This window comes from Eubalaena glacialis, chromosome 12 (assembly GCF_028564815.1).
Source record: "Eubalaena glacialis isolate mEubGla1 chromosome 12, mEubGla1.1.hap2.+ XY, whole genome shotgun sequence".
In the NCBI taxonomy this organism is placed as follows: domain Eukaryota; kingdom Metazoa; phylum Chordata; class Mammalia; order Artiodactyla; family Balaenidae; genus Eubalaena; species Eubalaena glacialis.
In genome coordinates, this window is record NC_083727.1 from 105636927 (window position 1) to 105651919 (window position 14993).

The 14993-nt window shown below is 37.9% G+C and overlaps 1 protein-coding gene across 5 annotated transcripts in view; it reads left to right on the forward strand.

Moving 5' to 3' along the window:
• LOC133102019 (cytochrome b5 reductase 4) overlaps window positions 1-14993 on the forward strand; it is an 86946-nt gene that overhangs the window by 19003 nt on the left and 52950 nt on the right. For all 5 annotated transcript variants that reach the window (XM_061206932.1, XM_061206934.1, XM_061206933.1 and 2 more), the window contains exons 3-4: window positions 8448-8548; window positions 13463-13544. In XM_061206932.1, the coding sequence (XP_061062915.1) occupies window positions 8448-8548; window positions 13463-13544 (183 nt within the window). The remainder of the gene's footprint in view (window positions 1-8447; window positions 8549-13462; window positions 13545-14993) is intronic.

The following is a 14993-nucleotide window of genomic DNA, read 5'->3' on the forward strand; positions in this document are numbered from 1 at the left end:
AATTAGCAAGATAATTGCCTAGTTTTCTAAAATATTAGGCAGAATTCTGCTCTTAGGTGTAACTGATTAACTCCTTTTGGACTAAAACCCCAGCAAATACTGACTATAAATTGAGAACAACATATTTTAAAAAAAGAAAAAAACTATCTAAAAACACTGGTGAGCAACCAAAAGCAGACAGAAACTAGAGGGTAAGGGTGATCTATATTTAGAAGAAGGAACTGTCGCTGGGTGAATTGCCGTTTCCTGTGGCATTTGACTTGAGGTCATGCCCAAGTTGGTACTGTGAAGGGTGGCTAAAATTCAGATGGAGACTCCCAGTCTTGAGTTGAAGAACTAGATGACAGAATTTGGCTGGCCTGAAGAACTAGATGACAGAGTTTGAGGCATTTGTACTAACTGAAAAATGAGGAAGAAAATCCAGAAAAAGAGATCCAGAGAGGGATATAAACTGTCTAAATCTTGCATACGGACAAACTCTAGGCAACCTAACTAAGGCTAAAAGGATTGAACAGAGGTTTTAGTTTTCATTCCCCCAAAGGGGAAACAGAGTTTAGAGTTTGAGTCCAGTCAAGTTAATTGCCTACTAAAACAGTCAGTACTCTTTGGAGGAATGTAACAGAATCCAGAATTTCTACAACGTACTATTTACAGTGGCCAGAATATAATCCAAAGTTTCTAGACATGCTCAAGAGAAAAGGCAGTTATTAGAGACTGACCCGGAGATGATCCAGATGTTGAATTTAGTTCACAAGGATTTTAAAGCACCTATTACAGCAATACTCAAGGAAGTAGAGAAACATAGATATATAATGAATGAACAAATAGGAAATCTCATCATTGTTCATAATGAATGAACAAATAGGAGACTATAAAAAATGGGAATGTAGAACTGAGAAATACAATATATGAAGTAAAACATTTTACCAAATGGGCCTAATAGCAAATTGGACCTAACAAAAAGGAAGCTTAGTGAACTTGCAGATAGATTAATAGAAATTATCTGTAGAACAGAGAGGAAAATGACCCAAAGTAAAATGAATGGAGGCTCAGGAACCTCTGGGATAAAATAAAAATGTCTAATATATATTTATTTGGAATTCCAGAAGGAGAGGAATGGCAGAATGGAACAGAAAAATATTTGAAGAAATATTGGCCAAAAATTTTCCAAATTTGGTGAAAGACATAAAATTGTCAATTCACAAGCTTAGCAAATCCACACATGATCAATGCAAACAAAATCACATAGGGACACATGATATTCAGACTGCTGAAAGCCAAAGATAAAATCTTGAGAACAGCCAGAAGAAAAACACCTGGAAGCTATAAAAAGGACTGCTGAAGAGAATAAAATAACACCATCAACTCTGAATTCTGTATCATTAAAGATACTTTAAGGATGCAGATGAAATAGAGACTTTTTTGGATTAACAAAAACTACGAATTTAGTATCAGCAGACTTATACTACAAGGAGCTCTAAAGGAAATCCATCAGGTTAAAGGGTAATGACACCAGATGGAAACTGAGATCTTTAAGAAATAGTAAATATGTGAGGAAAGAGACAGGATTACTTTTTTTCCTCTTTTAAAAAATACATGACTTTCTAAAGCAAAACTATAACATTGTATTGTGGGGTTACATAAAGTATCAGGGATGGAGGGTGGTGAATTGTTCTTACATTACATGTGAAGGGGTACAACATTAACTCAAGTAAACTGGTTAAACTTAGGGATATATTGTAACCCCTAGAACACTTAAAATATAATGCAGATAGGTATACTAAAAAGCCAATAGATAAAATAAAATGAAATTCTCAAAAAATATTTGGTTAGCCCAAAAGAAGTCAGCGAAAGAGCAATAGAGACACAAACAGAAAACCTGGAGGAAAAAAAAAGAAAAAAGAAAACTTGGGGCTGAGAAGGGAGACTAATAAGATGGTAGCTCTGAATTCAATCACATCAGTAACTAATTTAAGTGTAAATGGACCAGTTATTCTAATTGAAAGATAAGAGATTTTCTGTGTGTGTATATGTATCAAGACCTAACTACGTGATATCTGTGAGAGACACACTTTAAATATAAAGACAGGTTGAAAATAAATGTGTAGGAAAAAGTATACTATCTAAATAGTAAATATAGGGAATTCCGTGGTGGTCCAGTGGTTAGGACTTGGTGCTTTCCCTGCCCTGGGCCTGGGTTCAATCCTTGGTCGGGGAACTAAGATCCCGCAAGGCGTGTGGCATGGCGAAAAAAAAAAAAAACAGTAAATATAGTAAGATTGGGCTTATATTAATAGCAGATAAAAAACTATTACCAAAGAAAAGACTCTTACTAGAGATAAAGACATTTTATAATGTTGAAAGGGTCATTAGGAAGACTGTTTATGCCTGATAACAAAGCTTCAAAATACATGAAGCAAACATTAATAGAATTGAAAGAAAAAATTCAAATCCATAACCATTGTGTATTTTAACACCCTCTTCTCAGCAGTTGTTAGAACTAGATAAACATCAGACGTAAAATAATGAAAACAATATGCAGTTTCTTTACTGAACACAAGATGGCAAAGTAGTTACAGTACTTGCAAAACTGGATCTGTGTATTTGAATACAGTGAAATATGCCGTGATTTTACTATGTGAGCACACCCTTTTCCTTCATTTATTGTAGAGCCAACAAAATGAATAGTGGTGATTAGTGAAATAAGCAGGAACACTGCAGTACACTAGCATAATACTTTGTATATACATGATAGACATTAAATAAACTTTTGTTGAATTAATGTAATGTGGGGCTTTGGAGTTACATTTGTGTTTGAATTTTAAAACAAATTATTTTAAAAGCTAATTATAAAAATACCACTTTTACTTATAGCAGTAGTTTTCAAACTTTTTGGTTTTAAGATCCCTTTACTCCTTTAAAAATCACTGAGGACCCCAAAGAAGTTTTATTTATGATGGTCATATCTATTGATGTTTACCCTTCAGAAATTAAATTGAGAAATTGAAAGAATTTAAAAAATTGATTTAAAAATAAACTCACTGTATATTATCATAAATAATAATATTTTCATGAAAAATAACTATATTTTCCAAAACAAAACATAGTGAGAAAGTGACATTGTTTTACATGTTGGCAAATATCTTTAATGTGTGGCTTAATAGATAACAACCATATTCTCATATCACCTTCTGCATTTAATCTTATACACTTGTGAAATAATTTTTTAAAAAAGGCAGGCAGCATCTTAGTATTGCTATGAAAAAGTTTTGGCCTTGGACCACCAAAAGAGTCTTGAGCTTTGCAGGAGCCCCCGGACCATACTTCGAAACTCGCTGACTTACAACATAGAACAAAGAAAAAGTGAAAAATTACTAGTTAGTGGGTGTGTGGCCTGAACCATGGGGATGCCCTTCCCTCCTTATTGGTGGGCTATTAGGGTTCACATATATGGGTACCTAACCTGAAAAATTGTGGGAGCCCCATCTGGGAGCTAGATTAATAGATATAAAAGGTCCACTTGAGTCTTCCATTGTGCTGTGTCATCTAGAGCTGGGGGTTGAGAATAGTTTGGGTCATGCTGCAGTCCAGTTCTGAGTTCAGTTATCTGAGATATGAGGTGTGATTCAGGTTCCACAGGTGGCAAAAGGCTTTTCGTCTCTAAGGGGAGTTGGAGTAGTGACTAAAAAAAGAGCGGTCTGGAATTGGAACCTTCACATATTGCTGCAGAGAATGGAAAACAGTTCCACAAAAGGTTAAACATAGATTGCTGTATGACCCAGGAAGTTCACTCCTTGGTATATACTCAACAGAAATACAAATATGTGCCCACACAAAGCCATTTGCACAAATGTTCATAGCTGCATTATTCATAAAAGCTAAAAAGTGGAAACAACCTATATGTCCCCGAGCTGATGGATGGATAACTAAAATGTAGCCCATCCATACATGAAGTATTATTCAGCTGGAAAAAGGAATGAAGTACTGATACATGCAACACCATGGATGAACCTTGAAAATAGTATACTAAGTGAGAGAAGGCAAACACAAGAGACCACAAATTGTGATTCCATTTATGTGAAATGCCCAAAATATATAAATCTAAAGAGACAGAAAGTACCTTTGTGGTTACCTGAGGCTGGAGAGAATGGGAGGAATGCTACCTGAAGAATGTTTCTGCATGTTGTTAAATTGTACTATATGTTATGTGGTCCACGGCCCCTGTGTAGGGACTCAAATCTTTGCAATATCAATATCAAAAACTCGAAGGGAGTCTTGTGCCTTTAAAGAACTAATGAGTCTCTGTTTGTTTGTTTGTTTGTTTGTTGTTCCCTTTTAATACTTTTTAAGATCAGGTAATGAGACCACTGTAACTAGTATCTCCTTTGGCCTTAGCTGCTAGGAAGTTCAGGACCACATTTAATTGATCAATCATAGTAACGCTGTTAGCTAGGCTAGGCAACTAGTATATTTTCCTCTCTTTTACACGTTTTAGTGTGTGTTTTTAAAATTTGTACGCACAAACTTAAAGTTAATATATTACTGTAAGATGCCCATAGTCTTTATCAGTAGCAGTTGGGGTTTAAATTACAACAAATAAAAATATACGTGAAAAACCAGAGGCAGCATTTGCCAAGATGGAAGAGTTCTTTGCGTGTAAAATGGCAACATTAGTTTTCAGGTTGTACCTGAAATGATATTGATCCTTGAACTAAGCTTTTCAACAAGCAGTTTTAAACTAGACGTTGGTACTGGATGGATCCAAGCAGATGCTGGATGATCCTATATGCTGTGTGCACATGCTGTCTATACATCCTGTAGAGGTGAATCCTGTACTGGATGCAAGATCAGACTAAAAATTGCCTGTAGAATTCTCCCAGTTTTAAGACTCATTCTGTGATTGAATTGGTAATTTTGAAGTGGCTGATTTTTATTCTAGGAACTTATTGGAGAACTCAAGAGTTCCAGACATATAACGGAAACAAGATAATTTAGTGTGAAAATATTAGAACAGGTTCTACCAGTACCTTGCCTAAAGAGCTCAGTGTAGCTGTTTTTCTGACTGTGTGCTTTCAATTGCACTGCAGCTCTGCTAGGATGAATTAGCTATAAAATATACCCCTGAAAAAAAAATATATACCCCTGAATATTGCTAGGGCATTTTAAAATAATGTATCAATATTTAAACACTAGAGTATATATTCTTAATAGAACTGCTGTATTTCGGTTTCAGTAAGTTGTTCCTCCTCTTTTTTTCCCCCCAGTTTCATTGAGATATAATTGACCTATAACATGGTATAAGTTTATGGTGTATAACATTATGATTTGGTGTATGTATATATTGTGAAATTAAGTTGCTTTTCGTCACAGTACTCAGTCAATCCTTTTCTTGTATCTACTCCTGGTTAGAGTTTAAAAAAAAAACTACAAAAAATAAAATATAAGCACAAAGGAGGGGATAGATAGATGGGTAGGTAGGTAGGTATCCTCCCTAAGTCCCCCTCTACCACTGAAAGTCATCCATGTAAATGATCTAAAAGCAGCAGTTGGGCTGTGACCAGAGGATCTTGGTCTCAGCCTAGTTTTGCACCATTTAGGATTGATGTTTCATGAATCCATTCCTGCCCATTTTTGTTCTTAATGTCATTATTAACATTTAGGTTTTGCAGAATTTATTAATAGCCTAGCATCAAATTGAGATTATGACCGTTGGTTCATAAATACTATTTGTTTATATTTAATGGGCAATCAGTTGTGCAAATCTGCCACACCTGAGCAATTAGAGCTTTAGGAAGAAGTTAATTGCATCACTGCAAAATTTGGAACGTTGTAAAATTAGTTTCTAAAAATCAGGTGGTAAGAACTCATAGGAGTCTGGAAACTTGCATGTGAGAAATTACTATCTAAAAGCCACGTATCGGGGCTTCCCTGGTGGCGCAGTGGTTGAGAATCTGCCTGCCAATGCAGGGGACACGGGTTCGAGCCCTGGTCTGGGAAGATCCCACATGCCGCAGAGCAACTAGGCCCGTGAGCCACAACTACTGAGCCTGCGCGTCTGGAGCCTGTGCTCCGCAACAAGAGAGGCCGCGACAGTGAGAGGCCCGCGCACCGCGATGAAGAGTGGCCCCCGCTCGCCGCAACTAGAGAAAGCCCTCGCACAGCAACGAAGACCCAACACAGCCAAAAATAAATAAATAAATAAATAAATATAAAAGCCATGTATCGTACAAATAGAATACAGTAAAGCATGAGGGAAAAGCATAAAGCTAGGTTCTTGTTTTCTTCGGCTACAATCAGAGGTGCAAATTTTAGTTGTTAGGAAATGCTTTTGAAAAGGCAAAAAGGAAGGAGATAAGGGAGGAAGAAAAAGAGGGAATAGCGAGCCTCTGGACCAGAGGAAATGCACCTGTTGCATCTTGGGGCTGGGTTTAAAGTCTCATAATTAGCAAATTACTGACACTGCCAAGTGTGGTTGGAGCTAACATTTCTTGGGCTGAGACACTAACAATCTTAATTCCTTAAACTGAGGGATTTTATAGGCATTCCTGATTTCGTGCATTTGAAGAGGATGGGACATTCTTCAGGTCCGGAGTGATCCTCGTCCATCAGAAGGAAGATATGAGAGGACAAGGGTTCATCTAAAGGATTGGCAGGCAGCAGAGAACACCATGAGATGTCTCAGGCTTTCTCTGGTGATCAGGGGTTGTTGTTAAGCTGCCTGGTCATCTTTCCACTGGTTGCTGAAATACATGGGATTCCATCACAGAAAGTTAGATGATCATGTGTTATAGATTTCATGTTCCTGAGAAACTCTAGAACCCAAGTCAAGGTTTGGTTGCAGAGAAAGTTTGGAATTCTTTTGTTTGGAACGCATTCTCTATCTTTAAAAGCCTATTGGGAATAATTCTGATCCTAATCATTACTTCAGACATTTGTGGTCTGTGGAATTTGGAGCATTAAACAATCGCAAAAATTCCTTCTAAATTTGGCGGGGAAAGGTGAATGGGGAAGGAGAGACAGGGGAACGCTGCCACTTGTTTTTTTTTTTTTTTTCTTTTCCTGACTTTTTTGGAGGACTGCTGGAAGAGAGATTTTGTGAATTTACTTCTTTTTGTGAATTGCCTTTAAGCAATTTTATAAAGAAACCTGGACTGCTTGGTTATTTTCCAAAATTAAACTGGTGGAAATATTACAGTACCTTTCTTGAGTCTGAAACTCAACTACTTTCCTTCCAAGATTATTATATAGGATGAACATTTTAAATTATCTGAGGTTATTTAAATTCATGGAAGTCATTACATAAAGAAGGAATAGTCCTGGATATAAGAAAACCAGTTGTCCTCCTTGCACTCTTGAGGAGTCTTGAGGGCTGGATTTGTCTGCTCTCTAGTTTACTACAAGTGAAAGATTAAAAAGGAATTCACTTCCTTGGGAAGGCTATTCATTGAGCTATTCTCCTGTATTTCTTGTTCCCTATTCCTTCTTCTTAAAAGATAAAAACATAGTTAAATATATGAACAGATAAAGTAAATATTGGGGAAGATGAAAGGATTATTAAGATCTAAACAATAATCTTGGTTCCTTGGGCAACTGCAGAAAAGAATTGTGCTTGCTTTCGCAGACCGTGCCTCAGTGGCCCAGTCACCATCTCAGCCTTTGCTGAGATGATCAACGTATGGATGACAGCTCCATTCTTTTTCATCAGATTCTCCTGCCAGGGCAGTAGAGGACGATGAAGTTGTAATATGAGAGAGAGAGGTAGGGGGAGAGAGAACTGCTAAATATTATATATGGTGTTTCATTATTTCTTTGCATTAGGAGGCAGTTCTCTATAGGTCTTTGCACACCTGCATAGCTTGCGAGCAGACGCGCCGACTGTCATTGTTCTAGGCAGTCTTTTCAGGGATGTTTGCGTAGTGAACAGCCTTAGATGGTAGAGCTAGTGTCTCCCTCTAGAGCAAAGGACAGCTTTGCTTACTGTTCAGTATAATAGAGATCATGTCTCCCTCCAGAGCAAAGGGCCAGGTGTATTTACTGTCCATTAGAAAAGGTTCGAGCTTCCTAAGCTCAAGGTTGCTTTTCCGTCATGAAGCACATTGAGTTTACAGGTGTTATCTGGCCCTCTTCACATAGCTCTGTGGGAACTGGGGTTCAGGGAACTCATGCAGATGCTGATATTCTAGTTACCGCTACTGATGTAAGTACTAAGCTCTCCTTTGTTTCTAACCTGGGAGTCTCCTGTTTTCTGTCAGGACCCATGAAACCGGCAGGCTAACTTGTTAGCTTGCAAGTAGGGTGAAATCTCAGACCCCTCATATTCTTAATACTTCTAAATGATGGTTTGTTAAATGGAATGTATTTGGAAAAATGTATTGAAACTTCGATTTCTAATCTGTACAGTTTGTAAGAAGTTCATTTAGGGTGTTATTTCTCCTTATTTGATGTAGGCTTTGTTTATAATGTCAGCCCGTATATGGAGTATCATCCTGGTGGAGAAGAGGAACTTATGAGAGCGGCAGGATCGGATGGTACTGACCTTTTTGATCAGGTAAGGTGCTGGAAGTGATCATCCTCTCACAGTGGAAGAGTGCTCTTAGGTTCAGCAGCGCGACAGTGGTAGAAGGAAAGAAAATAGGGGCATAAATTTCAGATGTGTGGCTTGAATTTTGAAGTGTGGGAAGATGCTCATAAGTAACAACTGTTCATTTAATTTGCCTTTGAATTATTTTACTAACATTTTAGAGTTGCTCTCAGATCTGTATCTGGGAGTTCACTCTTAAGTGTTTGCTGCTCCTCTGCTGGCAACTGTTTACTAAGTTTTGATCAATTTTGATTATGGTGATGACTGACTTAGAGGAGGCGGTGACCATTAGAGGAAATAACAAGTCCCTTAGCTTCTTTGCTCTTAGTCTTTGCTCATTTGGGGATTGTTACGTAATCAGCCTGTCTTGCTGTACTAAGTCTGCATATTATGTAGAAAGATCATTAATGAATAGAAAACCTATTTTTCCTAGAGATAGCAGAGATTCTGTAGTATGTGTCAAAAGATATTTAAATTAGTCACTTTTCCCCCTTATATTTATTAAAAACAATGATTAGCTCTTATGCTGTTTAAAAATCATGTAGAATATGATAATTACTATCAATTGGCTGAACTGCTATTTTGAAACAACTATCTTGAGAAGAATAGAAATTTGCCTTTGTCTCACGAATGCTTTATTTTGTATTTTAGCGATGATTAACCATGTTGTAGTATTGGGTTTTTACCATTTGAGATATCTGAATCAGATTGGGTTATTTTTAGAGTTGCGTTCTGAACAAATGAAATTTGATTTCTGTTCCTCTTACCTTCTCATCCATTATAGGATTTATTTTTTGACCAGGATACCAGAAATATAATTTGTTTTGTATTTTAATGTACTTACGTGCATCTGCTTAAATAACTGAATCTCATTTGCTGTTAATGTTTTTCCTGGGTTGGAGAAAAGTCATTTTTACCCATTGGTGATAATAGGATTCTCCTTGGGAGGTCCTTATTGCTGATTTAAATTCCCGTTGTCATTTGATATTTGTTATTGGCTAGCAGTGCAAGCCAAATAGAAAGTTTGGGAACATTTGCCGGAAAACTTGTCTACCATACTTTTATCTGTCCTGTGTCAACTGAAAAAAAAATTCACAATGTGAGAGTTGTGAGTTAAGTTTTATTTGGGGCGAAATGAGGACTATAGCCTGGGAGACAGCATTTCAGATAGCTCTGAGAAACTGCTCCCAAGAGGTAGGGGGAGAGGTCAGTATTGCATATGATTTTAGTGAAGAGGGGTCCTTGGAGTCAAGCACACGTTTTGGCAGATGCTTACTGCTAGTTACGAGGAGCAGATGTCACCTTAAATGATCTTAGTGCTTTTCTAGATATGAGAAGATGCAGGAATTTGGGCTCATAAAATCATCTCCTGAAAACATCTAACTCTCTGAAGGCCTGTTCTGCCAGTTTTTCCCAGAGCACAGAGTGCCTCATTCCTGATCTCCACCCTGCACTCCTTTCAGCGGGTGTTGAAGGTCAGCAGCTGCAGTGGCTAGTGACTTAGTCCTTGAAGAGGCAAGATGGCAAGTACCAGATTTTAGCTGGCGCCTATAACCTCTTGATGCTGAATGTACTCTTCCACAAGAAGAATTTCCGGTAACATCTAGTCCTATTCATATTTCTTAGTGTCGTGCGATTATATGGACCTTATTGAAATAAGCTTGTTTTGGGGAAGTCACAAGAACTGCTATATTGTTAAATTCTTTAGCAGTTTCAACAATACTTGTGTTGACCAAAAAAAAATACACAACCTAAAAGCTGAGAATTATGTTTTATTTGAGGCGTTACTGAGGACCGTAGTCCGGAAACAGCCTCTCAGATAGCTCTGAGAAACTGTTCCAAAGAGGTAAGGGAGAAACGAGGATATGTAGGAGCTTTTGCTGGGAAAAAACATGTAGTAGAACATCAAAACATTACTACGAATCACAAAAAGCAGGCGTCTCAGTTAATTATTTTAGTGCCTTTCTGTGTATGGGACGATGCAAGAGTCTGGGCTTGTTGAAATTGTTCCTTTAATATGCACCTTAACTCTCTAGGGCCAGTATCCTCTTTTTCTCCATCCTGAATTCCTCTTAGGCCACACCATAGGGGGCGGCTGCAGTGGCTTGATGGCTTTATGGCTGCAACATCCTTTGACTACTGAAATGTCAGGCTACACTCTTTGTCCACACTTTAGTTACCAGATTGCTGCATTCCCCTTGGCTTTAATAAGACCAGTGATGTTTATTTATGACTTTTACTCACCACAGAAGTAAACAACTTTATAAAATTCTAGAAACAGTGGTGAAGCTTCTTATATCTTTAATATCTAGTATTTGAGTTGTACAAAGAATGTTAAGTAATCTCTTTATTGTCAGACTTCTATCTCTAGTTTTGATCTCACTTCTGACTTCTCGTTTCGTATTTCCAGTTGGCTGATGGGCAATTTGAAAACCTGTTGGCAGTTGAACTCAATGTGCCCTCAGATAATATCAACTCATCTTCTTCCCTTTGTTTTTTCTACTGTTTCCTGTTTCTGGAAATGGGAACTTGAAACCACTTGAGTAATCTTTGCCTTCTCTCATTGTGTTATTGAAGTGGTCACCTGGACCTGTGCCAGGGTCTTGGCCCAGGCCAAGATCCCTTGTCTCAGCCTGGGAGGTTCTTTTTCTGCTTGGATTCGTATAGCCAATAACAAAACCAGTGCTGAGACTGGAACAGCACAAGCTTTATTCGGTGGCCAAAGAATGGAGAAGCAAGAACTAGTTCTCAGATCAACTTCTCAACCTGACTCAGGCTGAGACACCATATATATAGGAAGGTTGAGGTAAAATGGAGGGAACTGAGTAAAGAGTGGGAGGAATATTCATGACTTATCCGAGAACTGGGGGTGTGGTTTGGACCAGGAACTGAGGCAACACTCCTTTTCAGTCCTTTTTTGGGCTCTTCTGGTTGTTGTCATGGCAGTTGTCAACTGTCATGGCGCTGGTGGGTGTGTCACTTATAGCATGCTAATGTAGTACGGTGAGTGTATAATGAGGCTCAAGGTCCACTGGAGTTAGGTCTTCTGCCATTTTGGGCCTAGTTAGTTCTAACCAGTTGTTTAGAAATGTCTTTAGGAGTAGCTTCCTCCTTTTGTATTTGGGCCTGAAACTCGATAAGGGCAGTTAGTTTCCGTCTGAGGGAGGGGCAGGAGTATGGTTCTGGGGCAACAGTCTTGGTAACAGATGTGCCTCAGCGTCTAATCACTGGTAAACTTCAATGATGCTGTCTTTAAACATTGCACCTTTTCTCTCTTCCCACTGCCTTAGGTCAAGTCATCATCACCCTCTCTAGTCCTAATATTTTAATACCGTCCCGGTATCTTTACCTTCAGTACTAATTTAGATAACATGACAGCTAGAATAGTATTCTTAAAGACAGTCGTCTTAGCACCTTGCTCTACAAGTTTCAGAGGCTCACCATTGACAGTGTAATAAATTCAAAGTCATTCGTCTGGCATTTGAGGGCCTAAAAATAATGTATCAAGGTAAATATTCTCAACATGCAACTTGCTTTGGAACTGAAGTGCTTTGAGCAAATCACCAGTTCCATGATTGACAAACCCCATACCTTTGTCTCCTTGAATATCCTTCTCCTTCATCTATCTGTTAAAATTCTACCCAACCCCATAGCCCCAGAGATGGTGCTTTACACATTACTGGAGACTCCATAACTATTTGGTAAATAAAATTTCAATTTATATTAATTAGTGTGCATTTATAATTACATATATATTTTTTACATATTTGCTATTTTAGTGTATATTTATTTACTCAGGAACATACATAAAGATTCTGGTATCAGTATTATTTGACCTGATTATTTAGTGATTATATAGCATTTATGGAATAATATATTATGATTTTCCTTTACTGGTTATTTACAATTGGACTTTTAGGTTGCTCCCAATATTTTGCTAATATAAGTAGTGCTATGATGAGTAAGTATCCTGGTGCCTGCATCTTTGTGTATATGCAAATATTTTCTCAGGTAAATTCCTGAATTACTGAGGGGAAGAGCTGCATATTTTAAGGCTTTTAATATATATTGAGAAGGTGCCCCCCAGAAAGGTTGTTTAAATTTAATTCCCACTAGTAATTCTGGCAACATATACTGTCAGTTGTTTCCCTTGAAGTGACAGTCTCACTTTGTTCATTTAGAAGAAAATGTCTATCAGATACCCAAGTCTGAGTAGTTTATAGGTCATTCTTTTTCTTTTATGGATAAACAGCCTTTCAAGAAAAAACACAGTTTAATAGGCAAATCAAACAGTTGCCTAAGTGTTTTTCCTCGCGGCAACCATCTTACTTAGCAGCAGAAGTGTTTTTGAGAACTTCCCATTTTGTCACGCAGCATATAAAAAAAGACCTGTAACCAAGGGTTGAGGTTTAAGAAAATTAATTGTTTTTCCTACTTCATGAAGGATATTCTTAAATGAAACCAACTCCCTCCAGCCCCGTGGGTCTGTGGTGGTAAACAATGTAATGATTGAGACCACTGCCTTGATTTGTGCTAAGATGCCAACTGTTTTACCCACCATTGCTATTTCAACATCACTGCAAATGTCAGTACAGTGAAAAAGGCAGATAACATCTTAGTATTATTATGAAACTAATAGAGACCCCGTGGGTATCTGAAAGGGCGTCAGGAACCTCCAGAGGTCTGTAGACAACACTTTGAGAACATTGTTCTAAAGTCCCTATATATGCTCCCATTTTGTCACTCCCTTGTTGGCTAATTGAATCTGCTTCTTAGTTTTTCAGAGCCGTGTAAGAATATTTAGTTTTCATCAGAAGAAAATTAGGGCATCTCATGGAGTTAGAGTCATGATGCTTTTCTGCTATTTTTCTCCCACACCAGGTTCATCGTTGGGTCAACTATGAATCCATGCTGAAAGAATGCCTGGTTGGCAGGATGGCCGTTAAACCTGCTGTTCCTAAAGGTACGTGGAGCCAGGGCTAAACTGGCATTGATGTGTGATACACATGGACTGTCTTTTAGGTGGATTTCAGCAAATAGATTTAAAGAAATCACTAAATTGTTCTCATTTTACTGGGCTCCTGTTCTAGCCACTGTAAAGATTTTACTTTAGTTCTTTAGAATGAAACAATGACTTTACCTTAAAAATTTGGCATGTTTTGAGAGAACATTCATAGTGTGGAGAATAAGCATAATGGAAGTGAAAAAACTTTATTTACTTAGTTTTCATTAGTCTTTTATTCTCTTGTTACATAGAGTAGCTCGAACAGTTGGTTAGAGGTGACTTTTAGACTAGTTTCCTAAAATTTAATTTTTTGAATATGTAATTGTATTCACATGACTCAAAAATCAGAAAATATAAAAAGTTATACAGTAAAATTTCCCCTCTCAGCTCTGTCTCCCATTTGCCTTGAACTTTTCCACTGCTTGACTCTTTACCATAAAAACTGATTTTAAAGTACTTTTAAAAAAACCGATTGCTTGGGACTTCCCTGGTGGTCCAGCAGTTAAGACTCTGTGCTCCCAATGCAGGGCGCCTGGGTTCGATCCCTGGTCAGGGAACTAGATCCCGCACGCATGCCGCAACTGAGATCCCGCATGCCGCAACTAAAGATCCCATACACTGGAACGAAGATCCCACGTGCTGCAACTAAGACCTGGTGCAGCCAAATAAATAAATAAATGTTAAAAAAAACAAAACAAACAAACAAAAAAACGGTTTCTTTCCCTTACCTTCCAAACTGCCACTCTACAATCGGCATGGTGTTGGAGATCATCTCTTCCTCCTAAGCTTATTTTGGAAGAGCGCCCTTTGAAAAGTTTAGACAGGCAATTGGAGTAGCAGGAGTACTTTGCTTAAATCCTTTACTGTGGATGGAACGGAGTCGTTTCTTTTGAACAACTCCTGATTTTGACATCCAAATTAAGAATACATTGGCTTATTTGAGCTGACTCTGCTACTATTTATTTAGTTCAGTGAGTTTTGTATTTCAAGGCCTTATTGTTAGAGGCCTGTGTCAGCTGTATAGAAATAGCACAGGCGTACCTAGATTTGAACCCTAGCTCCATGGCCTATTGGCTGTGCCATAAAGATGGCAGTTTCTGTCTCTGAGCCTCAAGTTTTTTCATCTGTACACAGTTTCATAGGGCTAAGAATTAATGTGAGTAAATTAGCATGAATGTAACAGAGGCTCAAAAAGGATTTTTTCTTTCTCTTGCTATAAAACAAATAAGCAGTACATGCATACAGGCATACTTCGGAAGTATTGCAGGTTCAGTTCCAGACCACTGCTATAAAGCAAATATTGCAATAAAGCAAGTCACATGAATTTTTTGGTTTCCCAGTGCACATAAAAGTTATGTTTACACTCTACTCCAGTCTATTAAATGTGCAATAGCAGTATGTCTGAAA